General features: G+C 35.6%; 1 protein-coding gene across 7 annotated transcripts in view; it reads left to right on the top strand.

The window, feature by feature from the left end:
- Iqcg (IQ motif containing G) overlaps positions 1 to 15,697 on the top strand; it is a 41,569-nt gene that overhangs the window by 2,304 nt on the left and 23,568 nt on the right. For 6 of the 7 annotated variants that reach the window (XM_071615242.1, XM_071615243.1, XM_071615246.1 and 3 more), the window contains 4 exons: positions 827 to 894; positions 1,824 to 2,094; positions 6,299 to 6,507; positions 10,255 to 10,383. In XM_071615242.1, the coding sequence (XP_071471343.1) occupies positions 887 to 894; positions 1,824 to 2,094; positions 6,299 to 6,507; positions 10,255 to 10,383 (617 nt within the window). In that variant the 5' untranslated portion in view covers positions 827 to 886. The remainder of the gene's footprint in view (positions 1 to 826; positions 895 to 1,823; positions 2,095 to 6,298; positions 6,508 to 10,254; positions 10,384 to 15,697) is intronic. The other variant, XM_071615244.1, reaches the window with a different exon arrangement.

Below are 15,697 nucleotides of genomic sequence, written 5' to 3'. Positions count from 1 at the left end.
CTTAAGAGCACAGAAAATGATGGAGATTGGATTTATAGATGTAAATAGTAGGTATCTCAAAAACTGCTACTGTTTTAAGTTGGTACCTATTGGGTCAGTAGGATTTTACTAGGTGAAGAGATGAAAAGAATGAAGGAATAGCATGTGCAAATACCCTGAGTTGGAAGAGAGCAAGATTCCATAGAATTGAAAGAAATCTTTCAGGCTAAAGACAAGAGCAAGAAAACAGCATTGCCAGATGGGTCTGGATCATGCAGACTTATGGGCCAAGTTAAGAATTTTGGTCCTTGTTCTAAGATATGGGAAAACATGGAAGAGTTCTAAGGAGAGATATGTTTGTGTTTTCAATTTTTAAAATATCCTTTTACTAGGCCTGTCTGTGAACACCTGTAATCTCAGCTACTTGGGAGGTTGAGGCAGGAAGATCACAAATCTGGGGCTAGCCTCTGCAACTTAGCAAGATGCTATCTCAAAATAAAAAATAAAAAGGTCTGGGATGTAGCTTAGTGGTAGAAGGCTTACCTGGCATGTGTAAGCACCCAAGTTCATTCCCCAGTACTGCAAAAAGGAGGAAGAACAGGAAGAGAGAAGAAAAGGAGTGCATATATCTTCAGGTTTTGTAGAATAATAATTAAGTTGACTACTTGTTAGACCTGTACCCCATAACATCAGTTTTTCTTTTAGACCAGGGACTGCTCTACTAAGCAAGTGAGGGGATAAAGCACAGCTCTTATAATTTTTTAATTTTCTCTTAAAGGGCACATAAATACTGAAACATCATTCAGTACTCCCTTAAACTAATCTCAATGTTTCCTTCTCATTCTAGTTGACTGCCTTTTTGTGAGATTATTAAATACATTGTGGAGGATAACAAAACTAAAGAAGAATGGAAGAGTATGTTCAAAATTCTAATTCATTCTGTGTGTGTTTTTTTTAGTTATGCTTTATGGTAAATTTTTGTGTATTATTTATGTATTGCTGTTTAACAAATTGCCCTAAAACTTAGTGATTTAAAAATGTAAACATTTATTATTTTACATAGTATCTATGGGTCAAGAGTTTGGTAACCGCTTGGAGGGATGGTCCTGTTTTGGGTCTCTCATAAAGTTGAAGTGCACTAGGCCTGCAGTTACTTGAAGACTTAGTGGTGTGGGCTAGAGGATCCACTTCCAAGATGGTGCCTTGGCTGTCAAGTTGATGCTTCTGATGGCAAGAGGCCTTTAGTTCTCACTCTCATGAATGTCTGCACAAGGCTGATCAAGTGTCCTCATGACACAGCAACTCACTTCCCTCAGAGTAAGAGATATGAGAGAGTAAGGTAGAAACTATAATGTCTTCTATCACCTAACTTTGGAAGTCACACTCTTGTTATTTTCACAATATCCTTTTTGCCACATAGGTTAGTTCTACTCACTATCAGGGAAACTATGCAAGGCTATAAATGCCAGAAAGTGAGAACTATTTGGGCCACTTTGGAGGCTGTTTACCACATTCTGTTTTTCTCTAATCATGAGAAAATTTTGGTTAGCATTTAAAAATGATGTTTGAAAATAAAGCTGATTTTGTCTCAAATTTAAATTGGTTAAGCATAGCCAAATAGCAGGGGCTATATGTCTTTATTAAACAATATTTTTTGTCCTTGTTTCATCAAAGTGGAAGGTATTTAGCAAAATCCCAAGTAAATGCCTACTTAAAAAAAAAAATCTAAGTTATATGACAATAAAAACTTCACAGGAGCAGATCTACATGCTGCCTATGCTTTTGAATCTAAGTAATATTTAGACATTGGTCATTAACTTCTTTTTTCCTTATTCTTTCTTTAGAGATTGGCTGGAAGACTTACCTCTTTCTCCAAAAGTTTGGAATCCTGAGGTAACCGTGTTGGTGACAGGCCAACCACCTAGTGCCGTAGAAGAAGAAGAGGAAGAATCAACTAATGTAGTAGATACAGAAGTTATCCCAGAAATCGGAGAGCCACTTTCCCTTCTAGAGATGCTGAGACTCTCTGCAGTTCTGGAGGATACCCTTGACCAACTTTCTATTCTAAACTATATCATGCCAGTTCACTATGAAAGAAAACAAAGCACTAGCATGGTAATTAAACTCTCCATTATTTAATTTTGCTTTCTTTCCTTTTTATCTATCATTTATAGTACATTTAACTTGGGGAACATCTTTATCTCAGATAAAGGGCTATCATAATTATCTGAGACATGTATTCTCAATTGATGGGATGAAATTGTGATAGCTCAAGGTACATGATGAGGCAGAATATCTCTTTCCAATATATTGGTATTATTTCAAAAGGTGTATGGTTAAGTCACTGTAAATATAGAACAGTCAGCCTTCCATATATGCAGATTCTGCACCCATGGATTCAACCTCTGAGCAAAAATATTCAGAAAAACATTGTGTCTGTAGTAAATAAGTTCAGATTTTTTTTCCTTGTGATTGTTCCCTAACAATACAGTGTAACAATTATTTTACGTTGTGTTAGTTATTTTAAGTAATCTAGAGATGAAAAAAGGTATGGGAGGATATAGATAGGTTATATGCAAATTCTGTGCCATTTTATATAAGGCCTTGAGCAGCCACAGGGGTCCTGAAATCAATTCACTGTGGGTGCTGAGGGATAGCTTTATATATATTGAGGAGATCAAACAACTGTATGTATACTGAGGAGATTAAATTACTAAATTCTCCTACTTATCTTGTATTTCTCAATGGCTAAAAGCTAACAGAGGGAGGAAATTCAACTGGACTCTCAATATTGTTTTAATCTAAACTGATTTTGTAGGCTGCATGGTGCACATGCCTTAATCCCAGCTATTCAAGAGGCCGAAGCAACCAGCAGACAGACACCTTTAGGCTAGGTGTGATGGCATGTATCTGTATCCCAGTGATTTGGAAGGTTGAGGCAGGAGGATCCCAAGTTCAAAGCCAGGCTTAGAAACTTAATGAGGCCTTAAATGAGAACCTGTCTCAAAAATAAATAAATAAAAAGGGCTGGGGGTGTGACTCAGTCATAAAGTACCCCTGGGTTCAATCCTCAATTAAAAAAAAAAAAAAATTGACCTTGTTGTAATTGCTGGCTATCTTGTATCCTGCTTTTGTGGGTATCTGGCCATGTTTCAGTCATTATATTTCCAATGACTTTTTGGACTCCTGAGGACCACTGAGGTATCAAAAAGCTTAACTTGGTAGTGAGAAAAGTCTTTACAAATTTTTAAACTCTTATAAACCTCAGTTATATAGGTTTCTTCTTTAGTCATATGATTTGTACAAAATATATTCTTCTGATCCTATGACAAATGAAATTGCTACATAGGTTAGAGGGTAAAGTGCTTTCCAGGTCTAAAAGAAAGAAGTCCATATTAATAAAAGAAAATTAAATTTCCCTTTAATTGCCCATACTATTTTTTAAATTTCTTTTTTATTATTGTTATTATTAGTAGTATTGTAGTCTGGGAACTTAAAACTTGATTAACATTTAAAACTTTATATAGGATTTTAATAGGACACCAGATTTTGTGTCAGGAAACCTTTGGGTTTAGTTGTAAACAATAAGCAATCAATTTCACTTTCTTGGTCTTAGTTTTCTCATTTGCAAATTATAATGGAGTTTTATCTTAAATGATCCATATATCCCTTCCAATTCTAAAATTCTATGAATTTGAAGGTGGTTTTGTTGTTGTTGCTTTGTTTTATTTTTGGTACTACTGGGAGTTGAACACAAGGTTTTGTACATGCTAAGTGAACACTCTACCATTGAGCTATACTCCTAGCCCTTTGTTATGGGTTTTTTGTTTTTTGTTTTTTAATTTTGAAACAGGGTTTCACTGAATTGCCCAGGCTGGCCTCAAACTTGCAGATCCTCCTGCCTAGCCTCCCCAATAACTGGGATTAGAGGTGCGTACCACCATGCCTGGTTTGAGATAGTTTTAAAATAACATTAATGGGCTAGGGATTTAACTCAGTAGTAGAGTGCTTACCTATCATGAGTAAGGCCTTGAGTTTGATCCCCAGCACTACCATCAGTAAGCAAGCAAGTAAATAAATAAATAAACAAATAAGCAAACATCAGTATTACAGGAATTTTATAATATAAATTAATTTCTGTATCAATTTATAAGGAGCAAATAAATTAGAGGCCAAGAACCAAATCTTTTAATGCCTATAAAACAAGAATGTAGTCCTTAATGTAGTTAACAAAGAGTCCAGAAAAGGCTAATTTTTCTTCCTACTTATATTGTCTTTTTCAGTAAAAATCAAAAGTATATTGGGAAAATATTCAGTTAATAAATGAGGTCTTATTAATTGTACTTACTCTCAATCTTTAAAAAGAGTAATTGGCTGTCATAGAAACTCAAGAGAGTGTGAAAAACTTAAATTGATAGTGTTCAGCAGAGATCACCACTCCAGAAAATGTAAGAGTGAAACTTTTGGGGCTGGGGTTGTGGCTCAGTGATAGTGTCCTCACCTAGCATGTGCAAGGCCCTGGGTTCAATCCTCAGCACCACATAAGAATAAATAAATAAAATAAAGGTATAAAAAAAAGAATGAAACTTTTGTTCTGTTTTATGATAGTGATCTTTCACCTCCAAAATTTTCTGACTTAACAAAAACCCTCCTTGTGATTTTATAGTAGTATAAATATAGCTTATACTATTGTCATAAGTGAGCTATGTCACCAACATAGACTAAACATGTTAGTGTCTTTTCGAAATGTCAGAATTTGTTGAATATCAATAAATTCACAGTCTACCCCACTTTCATCTTTGGCAGTTCACCAGGTAGTCCTAAGCCAGGCAAAACCAAGTTCTAATATCCCCATCTTGTACATAGTGTGTACTACATAAAATACTTTTTAGTGCTAGGCGGGGTGGCACACACCTATAATCCCAGCAGCTGAGGAAAAGTTGAGGCAGGAGGATTCCAAGTTCAAAGCCAGCCTCAGCAACTGAGTAAGGCCCTAGGCAACTTAGCAAGACTCTGTCTCAAAATTAAATATTTAAAAAAGGATTGAAGATGTGGCTTAGTGCTTAAGCGTTCCTGGGTTCAATTCCCAGTACCAAAAAAATATATAAATATGTAAATATAAATAAATATATGTATGTATATAGTGAATGGACTAGAATATTTAGCTAGTTTAAATTCTCCTTCTAAAAAGTCATCAGTAAATTGGGCCATGTGACATATTTGCGTCCTTTTCCAGATGCTCAAGCATAAAAATAGAGAAATAATGGTTGGGGAAATCAGAAAAATGAATCCTCCTGAGCATTACATTTTATCTTTTCCTCATAAGGCAAAATATAAAATATTAATCATCGATTTGCCAATGGGAAATGAAGGCACAGAGATGTGAAATAGTTACCTATTTAATTAGGTCAACATGGTTTAGTAAGGGATATAGCCAGAAAAGAAAAGTCTGGTTTAGAGTTTAAATTTGTGGTCACTCTCAATAGCTCAAGATTTTAGCCACAGATTAAGTAAAAATCATTAATTAAAAGAATACATGCTGTTCCTATGGCCCCTTAGTATTTGATTTTGAGTTTGAAAAATAAATTAGTTTGGCTTTTTTGTACATGACTGTTAGTCAGCTTTTCGTCTCTATGACCAAAATATCTGACAAGAACAACTTATAGGAGGAAGTGTATTTTGGGATCACAGTTTCAGAGTTTCAATCCCTGCTTGACCAACTGCATTTCACTGAGTCCATATTTCACAAAGAACTTTGTGTGTGTCTATGCGGGAGATTGAATTCAGGGCCTTGCACATAGTAAGGGAATGCTCATCCACTGAGCTACACCTTCAGCCCCAAACTTTACTGTTTTTTTGGATACCAGGGATTAAATTCAGCGGGCATTCGGCCACTGAACCACATCCCTAGCTCTGTTTTGTATTTTTTTTTAAAGACAAGGTCTCACTGAGTTGCTTAGTACCTTGCTTTTGCTGAGGCTGGCTTTGAACTTGAGATCCTCCTACCTCAGCCTCTGGAGCCACTGGGATTACAGGTATGCGCCACCATGCCAGGCCCAAACTTTACCTTTATTAGAGTCTTGTGGTTTACCAGGTGGTAAGTGGGGAATGACAGCAAATACTGTGTGAAAGCAGGAAGACACAAAACAGCAGGATGTGTGGACTTGATGTGACTAAAGAAGAGGGAACTTTTTTTTTGGAGGATAGCATACAATTGGAAGAAAATGAGGTTAAAAAATATTTATAGACAGAGGCAGGTCATCTTAGAGTATTATCTCTTCATTTAAAAAAAATCTATCTTTACCTCATATTTTGTTAGAATATCAGTAGCCTAGAAAAATCTCTGCTGGTCTCTACAAACAAAATATCTACTCCAGTCTCAACTAAAGAAAAATCCACATTGCCAGAAATGCCGCAAGGAGGTCAATTTTCCATGGAGTTTAACAGAATGCAGGATCTTGTCTTTAAACAACCTACAATGCAGTTCATAATGTCTACAGAGATAATGAAGAAAATTCAGATTGATAGGTAAGGAGAACATATTTGGAAATGTATGATGCATTTATACATAGATGAGAGAATGTGTACAAGGCTGGTTGACTGCTATGTTGCATTAGAGTTTGTCATTATATTTGAAGTGATTGCTGATAATAGGATTGTCTGAAGACTGCCTGGAGACAGTGTAGTACAGTTGAAAGCATGTGATTGTATTATCTTGGGCAAATTATTGAGCCTTTGTATCCAATTTTTAAAAATGACAGTAGGGCTGGGGGTATTGCTCAGTGATAGAGCACATGCTTAGCATATGCAAGGCCATGGGGTCCATGCCCAGAACCCCCCAAAAGGATAATGGTAGCAACCTTACAACATTAATGTAAGGATTAAAAATAAGGCCTTTGGCCAAGTTTGGTGGTGCTTGCCTGTAATCTCAGTGACTCAGGAGGCTGAGGTAGGAGGGTCGTGAATTCAAAGCCAGTTTCAGCAATTTAGTGAGGCACTAAGCAACTTAGTGAGACTCTGCCTCAAAATAAAGTACAAAAATGGCTAAGGATGTGGCTTAGTGGTTAAGGACACCTGGATTCAATCCCCTCTAGCCCCTCACCAAAAAAAAGGTGTTAGCCTAGTGTCTAGTACAGATTGGTAGCTACTGTGATGCTTTATCTATTAATAAGAAATAGCCATTATCAAAGTAGGCAAATCCTAAAAATCATGTTTTAATCCTGAGGATTTCTTTCTTTTTTTCTTTTTCTTTTTTTTTTTTTTTTGGCACCAGGGATTGAACCCAGGGGCATTCAACCACTGATCACATCCCCAGCCCTTGCTAAATTGCTTAGATCTTTGCTTAGGGCCTGTGGTTAACTTTGAACTCTTGATCCTCCTGCCTCAGTCTCCCAAGCCTCTGGGATTACAGATGTGTGATACTGTATGCACCACAAATTGAGACTACCACAAATTGAGACTACTTTTAAGAAATCCTCAGGAATAGCGAGGATTTCTTAAAAGTAGTCTCAATTTCTATTATTAATCAGTGTTTGTTGTTATTGTTGTTGTTGTTGTTGTATGGTAAAAGACTATTGGTAAATTTAGTCACTAACTAAATTCAGCTTGGAAGTATGTTTTTAAGAAGTTTTATTGGGATACAACATTTCCTATTTGTTTGCAGTGTTAAGGGCTGCTTTCATACTATAATCCACAAGTTGACTAGTTATAAAAGAGATCTATGGCCAACAAAGCCAAAAATATTTATTCTTTTTCCTGTTGCAGAAAAAGTTTTCCAACTTCTATATTAGATCTAAATAAGGTAATGATTCTTGCTAAAAATCAGTCTGGCCCAGATTTGCACATATGACAAAAAGGTATTCTGCTTATGAACTACCCAATCTGGTTAATGTTCTTTTTATTCTTACTGTGATGGTTCATGTATTTTCCTGAGAGATGAAAAATACCAGTCTCAGATTATTTTTAGGGGATTTGTCTTAGATATATATTCCTTAAGAATTTAAATTATGAAACCTAGAGTGATATGTAATCATGAAATGTACATCTCTACCTGTTATCTAGAATCAAAGTGAAAATCAAATATTAAAGGCATGAAAACTATAGTAGTTTATGAATTTCAAATGGGAATTTGTAGCAAGTTTCTATATACTTTCCTTGTTCTAGTGTTTTTATGCCTTATAATTTTATCATATCAAAATAAGAATTTTTAATTGTTTTATCTTAACCTATTACATAAGAGATAAGTTCTTATTGCTCAGATTCTTATGTTTTAGTTTCTTCTGTATAGTTCTTTTCTTTTGGGGGGCATGTAGTACTGGGAATAATTTTTATTAATGTAGCAATTTAATCTTTTTGTGTGAACTATTGTTAATCAAGTAGTAAGTATAGTTCCAGCCAACTCAGTATGAAAACAATAAATAGGAGTTTTTATTTCTCTCTTTCTCTTTTTAAAGTACTGGGAATTGAACACAGTGCCCATTTGCTAGGCAAGTGCTCTATAACTGAGCTACAGCAGCCCTAATAGCGGTTTTAAAAATTCCCACTTTGGGAGGGAAAGGGAGAGAGAAGGGAAATTGCATGGAAATGGAAGGAGAGAGGTACCCTCATTGTTATACAAAATTACATATAAGAGGAAGTGAGGTGAAAGGGAAAAAAAAAAAACAAGAGAAATGAATTACAGTAGATGGGGTAGAGAGAGAAGATGGGAGGGAAGGAGAGGGGAGGGGGGATAGTAGAGGACAGGAAAGGCAGCAGAATACAACAGACACTAGTATGGCAGTATGTAAAAACGTGGATGTGTAAACGATGTGATTCTGCAATCTGTATATGGGGTAAAAATGGGAGTTCATAACCCACTTGAATCAAATGCATGAAATATGATATGTCAAGAGCTTTGTAATGTTTTGAACAACTAATAGTAAAAAAAAAAAAAGAAAAAAAATTCCCACTTAGAAGAATATTATAAAGAGCAGGGAACTAGGAGACTAGAAACTTAAGTTATATGGTGCTGTATCTTTTTCAAGCTAGTTATGTGACCTTGGACAAGTCACTTAAGCTTCCTGAACCTAGGTTTACTCATCTCTAAAATGTGAGGATTTAATTAGCTCTTTAAAAAATATTAAATTAACTTTTTCAAAATTTTGAAATATTTTAAACATACAGAAAAGTGTAAAGTATGAAATACTTATGTATGGAACCACTAAATGTTAACATTTTAGCATGTTTGCTTTGGTATTTTTAAAAAAAATATTTTTAGTTGTAGTGGACACAATGCCTTTATTTTGTTTATTTAGTTTTATGTGGTGCTGGGGATTCAACCCAGGGCCTCACACATGTTAGGCAAGTTGCACTGAGCAACAATCCCAGCCCTTGCTTTGGTATTTTTAAGAAACATATTTTAGGTGCAATAAAAACTTCCAATCTCAGTCCTCCTACTTTTTCAGTGTTTATTATTTTCTAGCATGTTATGACAGTTTTAGTATGCATGCGTGTGTTTTCTTTAAACAATACAAGTAGTTTCACATGTTTAAAATGTTATGCACATGGTATCATACAGTTGATTCAACATTTGTTGTTGGTGCTTGGTATGTAAACATTTTCAAGTTAAGGAAGTTATCATTTGTTTACAATTTGTGGAGTTTCTTGTTTTTGTTTTATTTGCTATACTAGTGACTGAACCCAAGAGTTCAGTCTCTGAGCTACATCCCCAGATCTTTTTATTTATTTATTTATTTTTAAAAATATTTATTTTTTTAGTTGTAGTTGGACACAATACATTTATTTATTTATTTATTTATTTATGATGCTGAGGATTGAACCCAGGGCCTCGCATGTGGTAGGCGAACACTCTACCACTGACCCATAACCCCAGCCCATCTTTTTATTTATTTTGAGATAGGGTCTTGCTATATTGCAGAGGCTGACTTTAAACTTGGAATCTTCCTGTCGAAGCCTACTGAGTAACTGGGATTACAGGCATTCGTCACTGTACCCTCCTGAGTTTATTGTTTTTGTGTTTCTTTTAAAATCATGAGTGGGTATTGAATTTTGCTAGATGCCTTTTCTACAACTATTGAGATGATTTTATGATTTTTCTCCTTTAGTCTTTAGTAATCTGGTGTATTCTATTAATAAACTCTCTAGTACTAGACTATTATCACATTCCTGGGATAATCCCAATTTAGGATGTTCTTTCTGGCTTTAAACTTGATTTCTACAGCCCTTTGTGAAGGTAAGGAAATATATCTGATTAACTTTTTTCTGTTTCTCTTTAAGGATGTTTTTCAGTGATGTGATTGAAAATACTATGCGGGAGTTACAAGATTCAGGCACTTTCACAACTCTCCTGCAAACCTTAAACAAAGAAAGGGGAAAAAAAATGCATTTCTATGATATCATTGCCAGGTGAAGTAATGTTATATTTCTTTGCTTTGATTTTATTTTTAAATTTTTTATATGGGCTTTTGCTATGTTGTGCAGATTGCCTGGTCTCAAATGCCTGGGTTCAAGTAGTAGTCCTGCCTCATCCTCCTGAATAGCTGGGACTGCAGATGTGTCCACCAAGCCCCACTTTAAAACAAAACAAGTATGTCCTTTCCAGGGAAGATATAACTGAGTAACTGAAAGTGATAAATTTGGGTTCTATTCTTAGCTAATCTGAGTCAATAACTCAGATTTCTTGCGGGCCTTAGTTATCTGAATCTATGATAAATCAAGGTTGTTCTTCTTTCTATAGTAATATCTCTCTCTCTCTCTTTTGTGATGGAAACTGGGAGTGCTCCACCACTGAACTACATTCTCAATCCTTTATTTTTATTAAATCCAGGGGTTTCTACAACTGAGCTACATCTTCAGCCCCTTACTTTTTATTTTCAGACAGGGTCTTACTAAATTGCCCAGGCTAGCCTCAAACTTGAAATTCTCTTGTTTCAGCCTCCCGATCCACTGAAATCACAAATATGTGTCACTATACCTGAGTGTGCACTGTGCCTGAGACTGAGTTCAGTGAAAAATCTTTGATTAATAACAAGTTCATGGCTGGGGTTGTGGCTCAGAGGTAGAGCACTTGCCTAGCACACGTGAGGCACGGGGTTCAATCCTCAGCACCATATAAAAATGAAGTAAAGATATTGTGCCCACCTACAACTAAAAAATAAATATTTTGGGCTGGGGATGTGGCTCAAGCAGTAGCGCGCTCGCCTGGCATGCATGCGGCCCGGGTTCGATCCTCAGCACCACATACAAACAAAGATGTTGTGTCCGCCGAGAACTAAAAAATACATATATCTCTCAAAAAAAAAAAAAAAAAAAGATATATATATAACAAGTTCATGCTGGTGCTACGGTATAGCTCCATGATAGAGCAGTTGACTAACATGTGCACAGCCGTGGGTTTTATCCCAAGCACCAGAAAACAAACAAAAAATTGCATACCAAGAGAAGTTTTCTTCTAAAGAAACTTTCAACTTGTACCAAAGATTTTTATGTTTTAAGAATATTCCACTCAAGGCTGGGGGTATAATATGTAGAGCACATATTTAGCATGTGTTGATGCCTTTGGCTCAATTCCTAGCATCTGTCTCAAAAAAAAAAAAAAAAAAAAGAAAAAGAAAAAAAAAAAGAAAAGAAAATCAACACATTTAAGTTCTTTGGGAATATAATAAAATTCTCCATGAGTCCATATACCTCAGTATCTACAAGGGCTCGCTTCCAGGACTCCAAGTGCATATCAAAACTGTCCAATGCACATTCTCTCATGTATTTTGATCATCTCTAAATTACTTATTAGAACTAATATAAAATAAATGTTATATACCTAGTTATTATATTATTTAGGGAATAAAGACAAAAAAAGTTTGTACATACTCAATATTGCACCCCCCATTTGGTACTGAGGATTGAACCCAGGGGCATTTTACAACTGAGTTACATCCCCAGACCTTTTTATTTTTTATTTTGACACAAGGTCTCAATAAATTGCTGAGGCTGGCCTTGAACTTGTGATCCTTCTGCCCCAGCCTCCCAAGTTATTAGGATTATAGATCTGTACTACCATACCTGGCCTCAAATATGTTTGGTCCATGGTTGGTTGAATCCATGGATGTGGAACTCACAGATATGAAGGGGTAACAGTATTTAGAATAAAAAAAGTGGTTATCTTGTCTGGATAGGTGGAATTGTTTTCCCTTTTCTATCTTTCCTTAATATTGCTAATAAACTCTGCACTAGAATTATTACGTTTTATTTTGGTTTTGTTTTGTGGTACTAGAGATTGAACCCAGGGCCTCACACATGGTAAGCAAGCTACATCCCCAGCTATATTGGAGTTATTATGAACACTAGACTAATTAATACATGTAAAAGATAGTTGCTAGCACTAGTAGTTGCCTAATAACAATAATAACTGCTATTATAGACTTAACATTTATTACTGGCAATCCACACAAGGACTGTTCCCATCTTGTGTCAGGAAGCTGACCACAAAGTAGGTACTGTTAAGTACGATAAAATTTATGGGAGGTCACTGATTAAGACTGAGTTCCTGTACTACTCCCAATAGATCATACCAAACCAGAATGTAGTGCTTTCACTAGATGCCACATGATTAAACTGTATTTTAAAACAGTCCAATTTTCCAAAAACTAGCAAATTCACAGCAACCAATTAGAGGGGATTTATCAACAGGCGCTGGCATGATAAAAAAAAAAAGTTTCCTCTGCTTTAACCCTGTAAGAAAAGTAACTTTAAATGATAATCTGCTCCCCCCCCCCCACTGTTTCAGCTTCTTCCGTACTTTTCTGCCTAAAACCTACCTCATTTTTTTTGGGGGGGGGGGAATTTCCAAAGCAGCCTGTCATGGTGAAGGCCAAATTCATCAACAGAACTGAGGAGATGATTAAGGGTGTTGGGGATACCTGTGTCCTGGTGGCCTGAAGCCACACAGAGCTCTGGAGGTTCATTAAATGCTAACAAATGCTAAGTGAATAAATAAATAAAACCTACCTCCTCTGCTCAGCTCATTGGAATGCCTTTCTGTTTCATAGATGGGATGCTGCCCAATTCATGAATTGCTAATGAAAACTAATTAGATCTTTAAACTAAATTTGTTGAAATTTTGTTCTTTGATAGTACTAAGTAAGTTGTATTTAGGAAATGCTTCTTTTAAATTATTAGCCTTTATTGTTAGAGCAATTTTAGATTTACAGAAAAGTTGAGCAGAGAGTTGCCCTATGACCTTATCTTAGTCCATTTTGTGTTGCTATAACAGTATATCAGATTGGGTAATAAACAAGTAAAATAAGTTTATCCTTTTTGTTCATTGACCATCAGTATGGGTTTTGTTTTAATCTCAGATTTCCTTAACTTGATTTTCCTATCCTTTTATTTAATTTTTAAAGATTTCATGCTAACATGTGTAATTCAAGAACTCTTTCTTATTCTCTTTAAGTCTTTCATTTTTTTATAGCATCCTTTGTTGCTGGGGATTAACCCAGGGCCTCAAGCATGCTAAGGCAAACATCCTACCACCGAACCCCCAGCTCCTTGTCTTATTATTTTTTTTTAAGTTTTATCTTCCTTGTATTGTCTGTCTTTTCTCTAAATTGCTTTTCTCCTCAAGTTTGTTTTAGACTCTGTCTTTAATGTTAGAGTAATTTTTTAAATACTTGGTCATTTTGTATTTAAGAGTGAAGCACTGAGAAGCTGATTGGATGTTCTATACATGTAAACAGTAATTCCTTATATAATGGGCTGGGTGAATCTATAGATCTTTTCCCCTGGTGGGTCAAGAAGCAGTGAAAAAGTAATGGTTATTCACTGTATTTGATCTCTGACTACCATGTGTTTGGGAGCTGGCCAGGGAAGGAGATTGGGGAAACTCACTATACAATAAGTAGAATTTTTTTGTTTCCCTAATTTTATTTATTTTTTATTTATTTTTCTTTTGAGTACTGGGGATTGAACCTAGGGATGCCTAACCACTGAACCATATTGCCAGCCCTTATTTATTTCTTCTTCTTTTTTTAAATTAATTTTTAAAATTTATATATGACAGTGGAATGTATTACAATTCATATTACACATATAAAGCACATTTTTTCATATCTCTAGTTGCTTTCAATCTTCCTGCCTCAGCCTTCAAAGCTGCTGGAATCCACCAGCATGCCACCATGCCTGGCTGTTTCCCTCTTTTGAGCATGATCTTCTTCTCCACCTCCTACTGCATCCACTGCCCAAATTTCTGGTTCAACCTTTGCAAGAGACAAAGCAAAAACTAGCCAAAAAAAAAAAAAAAAACCCACATTATGTGTAAGATGAAGAAAGGCAGTTATGACCACAAGGGCTTGGGAAGGAACTCAAGCTCTACCTGCCTTCAAAGATGCCTGGTGCCTCTATGTGCTGAGCTTTCCTAAGGTCTGCAGCTTAATTCAGTTTTCTTCTTGATTTCTCATTCTGTACACCTTTATATTTCATTGTTTTCTTTTTTGCTTTATATCTGCCATAATCTTGTTAATTTTCTTTTATCTGCATTGTTTTCTCTTACGATCTCTTTGTATGTTTATATCATTTATTATTCCTTTCTTATTATTTCAGTATTATTTCAAGGGGGAACAGAAATAAATACACATGTTCAATTAATTGAAAAGAGAAAGTGCACATAATTACGCTAAGCGAAAAAATAGGATAAATAATATATCCTCAGTTCTGGAAGACGAAACTTATAGTGTACATTGACTGCAAGGAATGTCATAAAATTTTAACCAGAGTTTACCCTAGATAATGGGGTTAGGGATAATTTTTCTTTTCTTTTTTCATTTTCTAGGTTTTCTAAAATGGTCATATATTACTTTTATAGCCTCCTATAAATGACATTTATTTGTATGTATGAAGGAATCTGACCTTGGGAGGTTGAATTTAATAGTAGAGATAAAGTACTATGCATATCTCACATGTGTTTCTTCTGATCTGTAGGTGAGAAATACCTAATATACAGTTTGTTTTGACAATGACAATCTCACGACTCTAGTTAAGTATATGCTTTCTAAAATTTCTTGAATAAAAGTTGTGTGCAAGGTTCATACCTGTAATCCCAGTGACCCAGGAGTCTGAGGCAGGAAGATGGTAAAGTCAAGGCTGGCCTGGGCATTTAAGCAAAACACTGTCACAAAATAAAATATAATAATTTTACTAAAAAGGGCTGGGGAGGGGCTGGGGTTGTGGCTCAGTGGTAGAGTGTTTGCCTTTCAAAGTGAGGCACTGGGTTTGATCCTCAACACCACATAAAATAATAAGTAAAACAAAGGTATTTTGTCTGTGTTCAACTAAAAAAAAAAAAAAGGGCTGGGGAGCCAGGTGTGGTGGCATATGCCTATAATCCCAGTGGCTCAGGAGGCTGAGCCAGGAGGATCAGAGTTCAAAGCAGCAATTTAGTAAGGCCCCAAGTAACTCAGCAAGACCCTGTCTCTAAATAAAATATATTAAAAAAGAGCTGGCTCAGTGGTTAAACACCCCTGGGTTCAATCCTAGGAACCAAAAAAAAAAAAAAAAAAAAAAAAAAAAAAGGCATAGAGATATAGCTCAGTGGAAGAGCACTCCTGGGTTTTCTCCCAGTACCCATTCCCCCCAAAAAAATCTTGAGTAAAAATATTTACCTAGATGCAGTTTAGTGATAATTTTTTTTATTCTTTTGTTTATTTATTTATTTATACTGGGGATTGAA

Source organism: Marmota flaviventris, chromosome 8 (assembly GCF_047511675.1).
Source record: "Marmota flaviventris isolate mMarFla1 chromosome 8, mMarFla1.hap1, whole genome shotgun sequence".
Classification (NCBI taxonomy): domain Eukaryota; kingdom Metazoa; phylum Chordata; class Mammalia; order Rodentia; family Sciuridae; genus Marmota; species Marmota flaviventris.
Note: the sequence above shows the minus strand (reverse complement) of the source record. Positions and strands in the feature narration are given on the sequence as shown.